Source organism: Polyergus mexicanus, unplaced genomic scaffold, assembly GCF_030449975.1.
Source record: "Polyergus mexicanus isolate NDT 795.1 unplaced genomic scaffold, iyPolMexi1.0 SCAF_12, whole genome shotgun sequence".
NCBI lineage: Eukaryota > Metazoa > Arthropoda > Insecta > Hymenoptera > Formicidae > Polyergus > Polyergus mexicanus.
In genome coordinates this window covers 5,826,230-5,842,196 of record NW_027223332.1, presented here as the reverse complement: position 1 = coordinate 5,842,196, position 15,967 = coordinate 5,826,230, and the positions used below count along the sequence as shown (strand labels likewise).

Here is a 15,967-nt window from a genome sequence, read left to right as displayed (position 1 = left end):
GCATTTATTATTGCACAAAGATTTAGGCTAATTTTTGTTTTAAGAATTCGTCATATTTTATTGCAGTTGCTATATATATTCTTTATTGTCGCAAAATTCTTCTTTCTTTCTTTCTTTCTCTCTTTCCAATTTATTTTTTAAATAAAGAAAAAAATTCGAATAAATTTTTTAGAAAAGCGAATTTACCATGGTAGCCTGCGGCATACAAGTACCTTCACTTGAACCTGCTCGGTATAAGTCTGTCTTGTGGCGTTATTGCGAAGCGCTATGATTTCGCGAAATTTCGTGTCTCTATAATATCCACGATGGGATCGATTACCGCGGCCGAGATGTGCAATTCCGCAAGGTTCCTGCAGAAAATTGAGCAATTACACGGTATTGCGTGAGAACCGGGCGTCCATAAGGTGAACTTTGCTAGTGGGTTCGCGCTGGCCGGGCCGATGGGACATTTACAATTAGTATCGATGTTGGAGCAACCTTAAGCGCGTGTGCAATTTATAATGCGTACGACGCGGACAACGACTAGGTGTGCCGTCATAAATCTGCCAAGCCGTAGCAAATTAAATCATTATCTGGAAGCTGCGAGCAAATTGCGCTTACTCACAAGCTCCTATATATTCTCCATGCACTGTGTCCCGATGGATTCTTTTACCCGTCTTCGCATTCCTCCGTTCGTCCGTTTATATGCCGTTACCACGATTTTATGTTCACACGAAGGGAAACTTTGTGCAAATGTTTCCTCTTCTTGCAGCTCACGCGGTCGATGGGGCGGTTTGCGCGATTATAGCGCGTAGACTAATACACATAAATTTCAATCCAAGATGATGATAAAGGGGTTGCGGCAGCTGCAGCCGAGAGAACGTGCGTTATTTTGCGCCCGGTTTCCGGAAAATTTTCAACTTTCTCAACAGTGTAATCTTCGTTATAGCCGACATACCACTTCGTTCCTCTCAAGTGTTAGAAACATGCACCGCATATGAAGAGCGTATATCTTAATTAAAAAGCGTCATATCGCCAAGAAGAGACTTAAAAGAAAATGAACATTTTATAAGCTATATAAAGTAATCATGAATTATATTATATTCTATTTAATATATTCTAAATATAGGGAAATTATATCGCTCAAGTCAAAATTTTTCTCCAATTTTCCATGTTCTATTGTCAATGTTCTTACTTTGATTAATATTTTGATACTTTAAGCTATCAAATTATTCTATAGATTTTAATATGTAACATCTTATATTTTTCTTTTTAATTTTTATTTGTTGCATACAAATATGAATAATTTTTTATGTACTTGGCGTGGGTTTTCATCATTTTTTTTAAAATACAGATAAATGCATTTTAATTCATCGATTCCTAATAATATAGCACTAACGATCAACAATTTTTGAAAAAAAGTTCGTCGCCAGAGAGCCGTTCTTGTCCAATTTGAATTGCCATTGACAGTTTCGGTTCACTTCGTCGCGATATTGGTAAAAGAAGTGCATTTCAGATACGCAATAAATCACCCCTAAAAAATTGGCTCGTATGCTACAATCAGAGTATTCGACCCGATTTCGTTCGAGCTGTTGGCCGTGAGTTGTCGACCGGATCCATTAATTAATCTGCACGATAAACTGATTTTTAAGCGCAGGAAGAAAAAGACACACGATTCTTATTATTGCTTTCATCAGCGAGCGCTAAAGGCCGCAGGACGCAAGATATATTTTATTTTCTTGCCGTCTTGCGAGTCGCAATAACTCGTATAGTTTGCAACTCGATTCGCTACAGATTTGCTGTCATATGGCAGACAAGCGCGTATAATATGATTGATTTCAAATCACCATGGAGATTATAGTGAAAAGATCTAACGAGCTAAAGTATGTTTTGTATGCTGTTGGTTTAAGGGCTATACGCCATGAGTGCTTGTATGAGTCGCTCGCGAATAAGATAACGCTGATCATTTGCTTGATATATCGGTTGTCTTATAGTGCCGCAAACGCGTGTGGGTCTCTCTCTCTCTCTCTCTCTTTCACTTTCATGAACAAAGAGATTTTGACGAGCTGAGTTGTATCCGAAACTTTATGTTTAGTCGTCGACGCGAGCATAACCAACCAGATATACAATGCTGATTGCGTCGCGCACGTGTCCGACAGTTCATAATTTAACCGACAGGACCCTCGTGCTCGATTCTCGTTTCTACATATGGACGGTTAATGCTCGACAGTCGTCGACAGTGCAGATTTTATCTCTCGTTATACTCTTAATGCGGTTCCGAGTTACGGCGAATGCATTAGATCGCCGGTAGCGCAACAGGGAAGCTGCCTTCCGTCTGCAAATTACAGCTGACGATTCAATCGCGCTTGCCACGTTACATCAATTCAAACTTCACTCGTTCCGTTTAAGTTCCTAACGTGATTCGACACATTGCATCACGTTGCATCATAGAGCATGCAAATAATCTTCGCGTAATTTATCTAGACATAATTAGCTTCTCTCTTTGCCGTAAATAAAATTAAAAAATTGAACTTTATGTGATTTGTTATAATTTATCTTCTTGTTTCTTTTTTTTTTTTTTTTTTACTGGATTACAGTAAAATTGAATTACGTTTACATAATTAAATTAGATCGGGATAATTCTTCATAAATTTTAGATTCTTGATTAACGATTGCGAACGTGATACGAATATTAGTCTGTGCAAACACACTGATTCGTAAAGTCGAAAGTATAACTCACCAGGCCGTCGCAGGCAGAGAGGGCGACGCGGGAATTCCGATGGCCCTTAATAAATCCCCGATAATGACATTTGCTGCCGTGACTTTTCGCCGGGTTGCGGACGTGCAGATCCCGTTTCCGCCTTTCCACAACCATCGCGCGGCCAATGAAGTTATCGGTAGCTGTCAATTCGAGGTGGTATTCGTTACCAGCTACTGTCAAATGATAATGAACGATTGGTCCGTCCTCGTGATGATGATGCGTAACATTATGCGAGATTAAGTCGCCTCGGTGATTCACCTTCCGTGGTATTACAATCTCGTGATCGTGTAAATGTTGCTGTGAAGTATATAATCCTGAAAACAAAGAAACATAGTCGATTGCGTATGAAAAAAATTAATATTGCAAATAGTGTTTCCGTCATGATTTCAGATTCTTTCTACTATGTTTTTAATAGCTGAATGTTTATATAAGTAAGCAACTGAATTTTTACGTTATGGTATTGTACATATATATAAAGAAGTATAAAAAGTGCATTTGCCATTAGCCTTACACAAGTTTCATTTAATATTATCCTCGTAGCAAAACTTTGATTGATTTACAGCCAAATAATATGCCGGATATTATTAGGTGTTTATTATTAATTTCGCTCAAGCAATAAAATGCAATGTTTATCGTATTGTACACGTAACTAACAATAAGTGAAGAGGCTCGTAAAAACTGGATATTCGTTCGCGTGCATGTACGTGATAGTGAAATTTTAGTGGCCGGAAAATAAAAAGCGGTTGATTCTTGTTGCGATAACACATTAGTGCGACATATGCGCCATAGTTATGCATCGTAAACCTGGTGCAATAATTTGCGATAGATTTAGCATGCACTCGAGCGCCTGTTACTACGTTCAATTAACGCCCTCCTTAAGTATCGCCATCGCTGACGAGATACATGACCGAATACCTAGTCGACTGGTCGGATTTCTTCCTACGTCTAATCTCTCATTGTATCTATTTCGCGAGATCATTTTGGATAACAAATCTTCTAGTCGAGAAGGTAAGATCACTGCTAATGTTTCGGAACGAATGGTTCTAAAAGTATCTTGTGTAACGAGAATGAGAGACTGGCATTCTTACTTTACAGCTATATAAAGTGATAAAAGTCAACTGCCGTCGACGGTCAGTTGTATGTGTACCCATTTGTATTAATTATATTTTGCAACGAGTCTTCGATTTTTCATGCCCAATTCTTGAAAAGTTTACTTACGCGATCAAGTTGTGCTTCGAGCAACGATACGACAAATCGCATCGATAGTATAGATACCACTGGCTACATCTTATAGATTGATCGATTCTATTCTTGACTATACTTCTATTGTTGCTGATGATCTAACGCTTAATGGAATAATTGTAGTTAACCTCTGTTCATGGCGAATAAAAAGAAAAACACGCAGTTGAGGACGCAGACGCGATTCAACTGCGGCAATGTGTCTTCATATAAGAGCCGCTTGACAGCGTTGTTACGGTTCCGTCTGCATGCCAACTGCGGGCATCGTCTGCGAAAGACGATTTGTATTTTTAACATTTTCCCTACTAGAAGTCAGCAATTAATCCAAATTAAACTCTTCATTTCTAAAATTAGGAATATAATATTTGAAAATAAAATAATTTATAATTTAATTAATTTAAATTATAATTTATAATTTATATTTTATAATTTATTTATAATTTGCTTATTATATACATATATATATATATATATATATATATATATGTGTATATAAAAAAAAAATTATTTCTTTGTAAATAAAAATTACAAGGGGTAATCGTGGATAGTAAAACAGAATTACCCTACATATTGATACGCAATTAGCAGTCATTGCATAATTGAATAAATTAAAATCCAATGAAGCATATATTTTTCCCGCCATTAGATATGAGTTATTAACTTATTAAAGAGCAAAGTACCGCGGGCTAAAAAGGGACAACTTCAAACATTTCCATTAGTCTTACGTAATTCTGCAAAACCTTGTGAGATTACGACTGAAACGTAGGTGTATGTCATTGGCGTGTACTGCTCTCGGCAGTCTGTGCTTAATAGTTTCTGCGGTTAATGGTTTTCTCGCCATCGCACTGTAAAGCCATGAAATGTCGTGTGATGTTTTACGTGTACATACGCGCTCGAACGAGAACGCAATGGGTGGGTTTTCTAGCTTGCTGATTTACACCATTTATCGGTTAATTTCAATCTCTACATTAATATTAAACAGTAATCAGCCTATTGGTTAGCCGGGCTTCCCCGATGTAATGGCATTTGCTCGATATACAATTACAACGAAGCGTCGTTTATCTAACGGTTTATTATTGGCGTTTAAAATATCTATGAAATTCCGTCATTTGTTTAAGTATCTAATGCGATATACATATGTTCGTGCCTCGACTACGACACATTGCCTCGTGATACAGAGTCGTCAAGGCAAACAAAAACATTTACGCAATGCTTGGATACTTTGCTATAATATTGCAATAAATCATTACGAAAAAAATCAGTGTGTAAGCTATTAATACTTTGTTTTGAAAAAAAATATTGATCATTTTATTAAAATTCATAACTCTCTATTAATCACATTCTATAATCGTTATTAAATTTTATTTTGTTGCGTCTCTCGAAGTAGTTCTCAGGCTAGTTTGAGATGAAACGCGAGGCTTTAAGTCGCCTTGACAAGACACAGAGATCAATCTATCCGCTTTCTTGACGGCGATTGCTAGAAGGCGGTTAGATAGGTAGATGGACAAGACGAGAGAGACGGGAAAGGGAGAGAAAGAGAGGTGCTGTCTAGTGCAGGTAGTTGAACGGTGTAATCATCATTATCCCATTATCATTAAAGTCTGAAAAATGGTGGGGCGACCAATGAATACGCTTCTTAAGCTGGTCGGGGTTAACTGCAGGTGGGGATGTCGGATGTCGGATACTCGGACCTCCCATGCAGGCTGTACCTACTGTAAACGTCTCGGTGCACGCACGATCGCGGCCGTTCATACGCGGGATATATGTATACGGCACATTATATTGCAGCTACCACGGTTTTAAATTGCGTATAATTGACGATGCACGCTGTCCCGGGTTAACGTAATTATACGCGACTTATACAGCGAGTTATTACCTGCCAACGGTTAACTTTCTGGCGGTCGCGTCTTGTACAGAATAGAGTAATGAGAACATATTTCTCGCTAGGACTCTGTATAGATAATAATTTTATATTTTTATTTAATAACACATAAACATAATAGAAATTGGAGTATATTTGTATACTTTTAAAATGTATGATATGAAAAAGCGAGATATAAAAAAAGCGCCAAATGATTAATCAGTGTACGATATTTGTGGGTCTCTCGATTGTCGGGAAGAAACCGTTTCGCTGAACATAAGAGTTCTGACAGATTTAGAGGTAACCGAAAGATCGACTCTCTCGTGGAATTTATGGGAATCCGCGCATATGGAAATCCCGTATTGCAGATCGACGCGATAATTCAGGAGCCGATGGCATGGTCGATACGCAAGGCATTTCGTATGTCCGATATAACGTAATTTATCGTTGCACTGCTTGTCCGCCTACCGTCCGTCGTCCGTTGATCCGAACCGGTGTCCTGTACTTTGTCAGTATCGTCGGCTTACTTCGCGTTCACGCAAAGATTGACGTTGCTACGATTTAATCGATAAAACATTCGTCTTCCGCCGTTCTCCTCGTGGCTGCGATCAATAAGAAGGTATGATCGACGCACGCGCGTTCCGTTCTTGAAATATAATCCAAAATTTGAATTGGAGAAAATATTATATGTAGAGTACTATCAGATATATACAGACATAGATTGATAGATAAGATATATATGCAAGACACGGATGAAATCCGTGAGTCATCCTTTTATTTTATATATATTGTATATACGCTAGGCAAGAAACTATTTTCAAATTCTATCTACGTCATAGGAAATTTTTGTATCTGCGATACAAGGAAAGTTTATTATGTGCGTTCGCTTTCTGGAAAGAGTGCGGATATGACCGCATTTCAATTCCGGTTTCATGGTTTCACGGATTGTCATGGTCGAATCGCGGAGGCGCAGCAGCCAAAGTTATTAGGCGTCGGAATGATTCTTTATCGGCGATACCTGGGTATTACGGTAGAAACCAGTTTCTTCGAGATGACTCACTCCAGGGTCCATCTCACAGGCCATCGGCAGTCCCGCAAGAATGGACCTCCTCTCTTCTGCCGCCCTCTCGTGCGTCTGCCCCCATTAGCATATACCTACTTATCGAATTCATTAAAGCCGTTACGATACGCGGAAATATAACCGAGTTACACAGTGAGATGAGAGATGTGTTGCGTCTCCACGAATTTCTCGTATTCGTTGGCTTGAATCGTCATTGCCGTAGCTTCTGGCCTAGACGATTTAATCGCTGATTTTACGACATTTTTCGACTCACGGCGACATTTATTTAAAATTCGGTTAAGCGTGTGATGTTGAGTAAATTGTCTTGTTGAAGACGAACCGTCTTGCGCGAAAGAAAGAATAAATTATACGAACTGTCGATGTCACCGGTTGAAGGTTTTGTTGTGAAATGTATAGCTTGTTATTTTTTATTTTAGTTTTTAAACCTCTTTACAAGTGTTCGTAAAATTTTAATCTCTGTCAGCGACATAAATTCTTGACTAAATTCGAATTAAAAGAAGTATGAAGAACGCCTAATCATTTTATAATTATTAATTTATTTTCAACTTATTAGAGATTCGACACTTCCTTCTTCCAGATTTACCAAAAAATTATGATTTTATACAACATCATAGTGAAATGTTAAAAGGAGCGTAAGAATAAAGAGAATTTTTGATTTAAAAAATACGAATGTATAAACAAATGTATAAACTTTTGTCTGCGACAGTGCTTCGCGAAAATCGGGGATACATATTTAGACTCGATAAAATCTGCAAAATTTAACATCCACTTCGGCGAATTACTTGAAGAGTTAGTGGTACGACGTTTCATGCGCAGCCAATCAAGATAGTTCACGAACAACAGTGTATTCTCGAAAATCCAAAGTGTAGAGTACATCGCTGTCCGATTTTACACAAACGTTACACTGTATGCCTCGAAACTCGTCGCGTTTGCTGTACCGTCGACCCACAACAGCTGGTCTCGCTTTTACGGCAAACAAGATAGCTTTGATTAAACAAGCCGCGCCCAAGGTTCCCACGGATGCGGTTAATGTGGTACTTGTAATTTATTTTCACGATCAAATGAGATCAATAGGGATATTAAAGAATTTACCTGAACTCGCTGACAAATCGTCTCGACATTGCCTCGCTTGATTTTCATGGAAACGCGACGAATCATCTGGATGGACAATTTTCAAATTAAGATAGTTTATATGGTTGCTTGATTAATATAATTTTATGCATATTGCGATAAAATCATGACAAGTATCAACATTTCGAAATAACGTTTAACGCTCTAAATATATATTATTGCAGTTAATTATGGGAATCTCTAATATTATACCAATTGATAATTATAATTGCAATTATTGTAGAAATTATGCATTCTAATCTGATTGCATATCTGCCTTGAAACAACTTTAACGAATAATGTAACGATAAAGCAAAATAAATAAAACGAGTACTATCAAAAGTTTGTTGTACGTGCCGAACACTATCGCAATAAATATACGCTCGATACTAATTCGCTCAAAGTATATAAAAGCGGCTGTACCGATCGTTACCATTGTAACGGGAGGTCGTTAGACGCAATATCCGAAACACATTTGTGGTATAATCATTCGAAAAATATAGCCACGTCGTCATTTGTATGATGATTCCCCTCCTTGTGTTCGCGATAACTCAGCGTTTAATTTTCCCGATTGTTGTATAATGAAACACGCTCGCAAACAAACACATTACATACATCGTACGGTGATATTCGTCGAGCTGCCTGGGTCGGAATGAAATGTAGTTAGGTCGACCGGAGACGACGATTAATCACCAGCGGTACAACTTAATTATGTTCGTGCCCCCGTTAATTTAGCCGCGCGCATTGCACTCGCACGAGCAAATTTACTCGCTTTATAGTGCGTGTTTCATCGCGCGACTCGGTCGCGCTCGAGCAAATACGCCAATCAGTCTTCGAGGAATCCGGATCGCGTAATTAATCGAATTTAATTTTTGCGGATCAGTGGTCTCGCACGGAGATTGGACGCAAGTGGCCTGCATCGGTGTATCGCCGGGAATAGGATTATTCTTCAATGCCGCCGTCGTCGCTGGACCGATGCTCGCGCGTGGGCAGATACAAATTAAGCGCGGCGCGATACTCTCGATGCGCAACCTTTCTTTAAGTATAATTGTGCGTGTATGCGACACTTTACGCGTTTTAAGCGAATAAGGATATTGACCAGTAAATTGTTGCGCTACGCTAATAATTATAAAAATGATCTCAAATTGGATGAAATTTAAAGTAGTGATTTTAGACAATCCAATGTTAAATAAAATACAAATATATAACGACGCGTAATACACGAAGCGCATTTTCGATTATCAATATAATTCAAGACTTCGCCGCGAAAAAAGACTGGTTTCCACAAGAGGAGGGAAAGTAGCATCTTGCCGATATTCCAACTTCCGGTTTTCCGAACGATATTTTCTCATCATTTACGCGCACAGCCAACTATAAGATCGCGAACACGAAACAATTTTCTCCCGTCACAGTTGCAGCCACTATTATTTCGCCACTTAGCGGGAGTGACGTATACTTTGTACGAGAAAAGAGTGACTGATTCGCACCTGCGGGGGCAGACAGGACGAAGATGCTGTCGTGAGCGTGGGCCGTGTCCGATCAGTAATAACGAATAAAACCCACGCGGCCGTGGTGGAGCATGTTGCAGGAGTGATCTTTTTTGAGAGAGATACCCGAGCTCCTCACCCACGGGTACTCGCACGTTTTGCGAATATTCGTCGACGAAACGCCACGATACTGACTCTAGAAAGCGAGTTGCTTATTCATGTCGCGGATAAATACAATGCAGCTCATTCGTCTCGCATAGCTCGTACCGCTGCGGTATAATATACAAAGTTGATCAAACGCGTCGTCGCCTTCGGGGCTCCGCGAGGAGTTCATCGTTTCTATCGTGAGAGATATCGTAACTCGGGGGCCCCAGGGAAATCCGTTGAAGTCCGTTATTGCAATGTCCCGGCCAGAAGACACACACAGTGGCAGGTAGTTTACACGTTCGATAAGCGACGGCGATGTCAAGTCGGACGACGCGGGAAAATTTCTCACGTGCCGATTGCGCATTCGAATTTCTTCGACGACGGCGATGTTCTCCCGCGTTCCACAGGGAATAGAGACCGTATGATGCGCAGTTCCGTTCGACAGCGGTGCGAGCTGCGGCGTCGTATTTCGTTCTTCCCGGATACGCGATGAGATGGATTAATAGCCACGCCTCCAATTTTACGCATAGCAGATTTAATTTGAGACTTTAGATAGTCCTCGAACGTGACGTGAATGAAATTACGCCGGAAACGAAGTGTTGATCGAGAGCCAGAGTTCCTCAATGCTTCTCTCTTTTTCTCTTCTCTCTTTCTCTCTCTTTCTCTCTCTTTCTCTCTTTAAAATATTTTCATTTCTATTTATAAAATCATCAAATATCGCAAACGGATTCCATCGTGCTCGAAATAAATCGTAAATCACTATTTACCGCGGTCTCTTAAAACCGGCACATATAAAGTTTTACTCTTCCAATAAACCAGATCTTTGTTGTCGCGCTGTCGCTCGTGACTCGCGGATTTAGATACAGAGCAACAAATGTACAGTAAGTTATAGGAAATATCTGGATTCTTGCGATGTTCCGGCACTGTATCAGAACCGTGACGGTTCTTGAGAGAAATATCTCCAGAGTTCTTGTTCCGCAGAAATGATTACCGAGATAAGGCGGGCACGTCCATGTAGCATGCGGCCACAGGGAATAAGTGCACTAAAGTAAATGGCTGGTTATGTTCGCGATTTATTATCTCACAGACAGATAGACGCACCTAACGCATCTGGGTACAATATCGCGTTAAGTCGCAAGTAGGGTCGTCGCTGTACCTGTCATAATGGCCGGCTACGAAGCAATGTTTGCATTACGTATCACCCATTGAATCTTTCTCCTGTGTCGGTATACATGCACGATTTTCTTATGATTTATATTATGAAATGTTAAACGGAGGTAAAAGGGATACGCGTAGGGTACTATAGCAAGGGATTCGATGCACAGTTGATCTTTTTTTTATATATATATATAAAACAAGTTGATCTTTTTCGTATATTTTATATATTATATAAAATATACGAAATAATAATAGACATCACATGTTAATAAGAATAGAAAGGATTAAGCGTGAAATTACAGTAAATAACAAAAACTTACAAAAAACTTGATCGTTGTGTTGATTTAAATTTTACTTTAATGTTAATGAAGAGTAATTCTTTTATTTTAATTTTTATTTTAATGCGAAAGTAACTTCTAGTTTTAACACGCACAAAGTTTATATTTGAACAAAAACATTATTATCATAAATGTGTGATAAAAAATACGATATTTTCATATTTTCATGTTTCCATTTGCCTTTTAGCTTTTTTATTTGAAATTTATATCATTAGTATTATCATACTTTTTCGACGCAAATTATGCAAATCTATCATCAGCTATTAAAGACAACCAGGACACCCAAATAACCAAATCGAACAACTCCGCAATATTCAAACCAAAAATTGCAGTGATGTCCCCGAATATCGAAGATCGTTGTCATCGACGTGCCTACGCGACGCGACGTGATGCGATTTACATTGCAAAGCGTTTTCAAATTTTGCTCGTTTTTAGATGCGTATGTGAATTATTTTTCATCTTGCATTATCACACACTGCGTCATCATCTTGTCCGAATCAAAATCCACCGAAGGAAAAACGAGGAGAAAAAGAAATCTAGCGCGAGAGAATGACAACGTCCATTGACAGCGTTTGCCCACGCGATCGCCCGCGCCTGCATATACCCCCTGTGCCTCTATACAGGTGCGTTCGGATGCGTCGTCGTTGCATTCGCGCTCTTGTGTGCGTATACTATAATATGCTGTCACAGATATATATACACGACGCCCACGCCGTTTTGCCGTGCGCATTTATGCGGCTAACGAGCGAGCGATTTTTCAACGTGTTCGGACTATGAATGGACGCCTCGTCGTGTTGGTTTTATTCAGGCGCTCTTCTCTTTCTCGTGGTCGGATTTTGCGGACGTTTGGCGCCATCGCAGATCCATGATTCCCGCCGCAAGATAAAAAAAAAATTATAATACGCGAATTTCTTGATGGCCGAATGTTTCGGAATTATGATATTTTGCTTGATTCTGAGCATTTTATTTTACGTACCAAAACGGTCGAAATTTTTTTTTTGTATTTTCATGTGAGCATATATTTACCATATTTATGTCATTTTCCAATTTGCTTTATCAGGATAGGCTATTTTGCATTGTTTTTGTATCTGGCAAAAATTCATGTACTATTTGTTCGATATAAAAAAATGTTAGGATTTGTAACAAGCATAGCTGACATTTAAATTGGGTTACTCTGAACAATTATATATATATTTCAATCGGCCTGTGTCTAAACGATTTTATGATTCCATATTCAATCCCGAGGAAACCAATTTCAAATAGTAGTCCATATTGGTCTAACAATAAATCGGGGATAGAGGCACGATCGAATATGTTTTCAATCGAAAAATTAATTGCATACGGCGGCCGCAACTTGACATGTGTAGACAAAAATAGAAGCGGCAAAGATATATGTCGTTTTCGTGAGTGATCTTTATAGGTTTGGTAAACACATTCAGGATGCTTTAAAAGAACGCTGTCAAGTTAATTACTTAGTCTCTAACAATTCACAATGAAATGCTTTCCTGTTTTATCGCAACAACGTATGCTCAGCGGTTTACTCCGATACGTCAAATTTATCCCTTATCGATTCTGGGACTTTTTTGCTTCATTGGAAACGATCACGAATAGAGTGATAACTTCCCTCTTTTATACCGATATGACAGTTAATTTCTAAATTGGGAAGAGATAAAGAGAAAGAAAGAGAAAGGTAATAAACGCGATGGGGCGCAAACCGCACTAATGTCTCGTCATTATGTTACCGCCGGCGAGTTAATAATTCCGCAATCACCAAAGAGAGACGCCGGTGGTTATTGCGAGCCGGACAAATTACTCTTACCTTCTCAGTTACTCGGCCCGGAGTTTCAGTCCATGGTGTTCAGTAAACAAGTCCTCCGCGCGCGTGGCGTGTAATTTTCCCTCATCATAATAACTACCCTCTAACGAGAAGGTAATTTTGAAATGGTACGTCCGGCACGTTTCTCTTTCTTTTTCTTTCTCAGTCTTGTAATTCGACGTCTTGCGCATTGTTTTCCTCGCCCAAACGTATAAATATTTACCAGTGACCGATCTCATTAGAAGACGCTACCAACAACGGCGATCTACATACATTGAAAAGGTCTTGAAATTTTCAATGCAATGCCAACTTCTCGGTATTTCTCTCCTTAGTATTGTCTTTCGAAGCTCGTCGACGTTTTTGTATTTAGTAGCTTCGTTCATCTTTTTTGTTTATTTTCTTGCTCGTGACATTCGTCTTCGTGCGTCATCACGTCGGAGGACTTTTGTCTCCGAGTAAGCGCTCGATGTTAACGAAGTAGCTCGCAGTAAAAGGGTTTCGTTTATCGGTCGAACATACGTTGAAAACGACCGGAGCTCAGAGAAGAAAGAACGCATCCATCATTCCGACATGTCGTGCTCCTAGATACACGGTTGACAAACGATTCGACGTAAGTAGATCGCGTAAATGGTACTTAAGATATTCCAGATCATGACAAAAACTATAGATTTTGAATTGTAACATTTGATATTTTAAGATATCCGACTTTTGACGTAGATATAAAAAAATTTCTTACACGGCAATCATTGTGCTTCTATTGTCGTAAATAAATATATTTATTTTCATTAGCGTAAACTGCTTCGAAATCTGAGTTTATCGGCTATATTATATTGATTTCTATATACATTTAGCAATTTCGAATTCCTTTAGGACTTTGCGACCTTCGACGTTGCAGCTTCGCGGAATCAGCATTTCTCGCACGGTACAGCATGTCAAGAGCAGTGCTAAAAGTTATGTCGATTGGCCGTATGCCAGCCGATGGCTTCGCGTTTGGCCGATATTCTCCGATAAGATCAGCATCTCGGACATTACCGGATGACAATCAATTTACAGAGCCGAATAACGGCCTAAGTTACTACCGCGCAACACACACTTTCGAAATATATATTTATCGGTATAATTAAAAATCAGCATAAGTCTTTAACAGCCATTAAGATGTCCCGACGTATAAATAAGTCGCGAATTAGCATTTTACGGCACATCCCGCCGGTCACTTGAAGGAACTGCGCCGTCCGATTCTTTCTGCTATTCTATTTCTTCCTTCTTCGCTTTGTCGCTTGCAGAATCCAGTATCGCGCTTATATTGTACGACTCGCTCCTACTCTTAATAGGATCGCATCCCGTAAAGGTAAGATCTTCTGCTCGAGAATCCGCCGCGGCCAGTTTTCATGCAAGAAAGTTTTCATCGAAGAAACTCGAGAAAGTGGATGTGAGACTGCATGTGAATTGATGAAATCGTCGTCTCATTCGATTTAGATTAAATTTCTTATCAAACGAAACTCAAGGAAAAGGGTCTCGATATTAGAAAGATAATAAATATCGAGCTCAGCATCATTTTTCTATACCGTTGCGGTTAAATTACAATGATAGAACAAAGCTACAATATTGTTGCTAAATCCTATGATTAATATGACAGAAAGCAACACGATAAGTAAAGATATATACAATTGGATATAAAGCTCACCTCTGACGTTAGGTACATGTTGTCGGGCTTCGAGATTGGGTTGCCCCACGATGATTAGAACCTGGAGCATGGATAATAGATACCGCATGATTGGCATTGAATCGAACGTATTTCTTGCTAAAACGAAACGCGATCTTCTCGATGTCTGCCGATGTTCCCCTTTATTCTGAAACACGCATATGTGACCGCAGCATGAATTTCACATTAAATTTTATCTCATTACAAAGCAAATGGGTTACTTCCGTGATTTAAGTTATGAATTAAAGCTTTGTTTAATTTAACGGTTGTTCCGGCTACATGCGCGCGCAAATTGTAAGAAGATAATCCATAAAAAAGTAATTAATTAAACTCTCTTTAATCGCAGTCCGGCGAAAAAATCTTATAGATTGAAAGAGAGATGAAATGAGAATTTTATCGTAATTTTTTCTACGAGAATAAAAAGAGTAAGATATTTCTTTATTCATTGTCTACTGTTTCGAATAAAAAATTTCACGAATGAGAAAATGATATGAGTAATTAGTTTTGTCTTATATTTTCTATGCGCGAGGCTTATCTTCGAGTATAAAGCTTCTCGCACAATTTTCTCGGGCACGTTGGCTACCGAGCTGTTTCAGGGTCGTTTTGTGGCGACGCTCCGTAGTTACGATAATTGGAATTCGTTCAACCATGCCGACGATCGAGCCCAACAAACCACTGAATTCTTTTACCCGTGCTAAAACCAGAGCTCGACTTGAGATATGACTCTTATATTATATTTCTCGGTGACAATAGAACCATAGTTTTCATCGAAAATGTAACCTAAATAATGTCTCGATGGATGCTTATTAAAAATTTTAGAAATATGCTAAGTCGCTTAAAATAGCTGTCATAATTTCTGGACCACATGCGGAGAACGTCAAGATTTGCATTCATGCAGATATTATAATTCTATTTTCATGACAAGGACAACTCATAATTTTTAGTACAGATTTTTTAATAACTGGTTAATTAATATCAACTGTAAAGTTCACATTTTATAATATATTCGATGAAAGACACGAATGTGGTGATACTGTATCGTATAAGCTGCTTAATCCACACGAGTAGTTAGTGTTCTTTTCAAAACAGACACTTCCACATTAAAACCAAACTAGATGATCCGTGAAAGCACAGGAAAGATTTGCAGCCGAGGTAATGGGTTGAGTGGGGGAAAGTCAAAGCAAGTTCATTAATGCGATGCGGAATTGGTAATTAGTCTCGCGGGAGTATCTGTCGGATCGAAGGCAAATAAGCTTTGCATGTGTACGAGCACAGGAATGAACATCTA

The 15,967-nt window shown here is 39.0% G+C and overlaps 1 protein-coding gene across 2 annotated transcripts in view; it reads right to left on the bottom strand.

Annotated features, from left to right (window-relative positions):
- The window catches only part of LOC138938267 (A disintegrin and metalloproteinase with thrombospondin motifs 7), a 41,527-nt gene that overhangs the window by 18,640 nt on the left and 6,920 nt on the right, over positions 1-15,967 (bottom strand). The window contains exons 2-3 of one of the 2 annotated variants that reach the window (XM_070305119.1): positions 14,662-14,827; positions 2,720-3,054 (exon numbers count right to left, since the gene is read on the bottom strand). In XM_070305119.1, the coding sequence (XP_070161220.1) occupies positions 2,720-3,054; positions 14,662-14,758 (432 nt within the window). In that variant the 5' untranslated portion in view covers positions 14,759-14,827. The remainder of the gene's footprint in view (positions 1-2,719; positions 3,055-14,661; positions 14,828-15,967) is intronic. The other variant, XM_070305120.1, reaches the window with a different exon arrangement.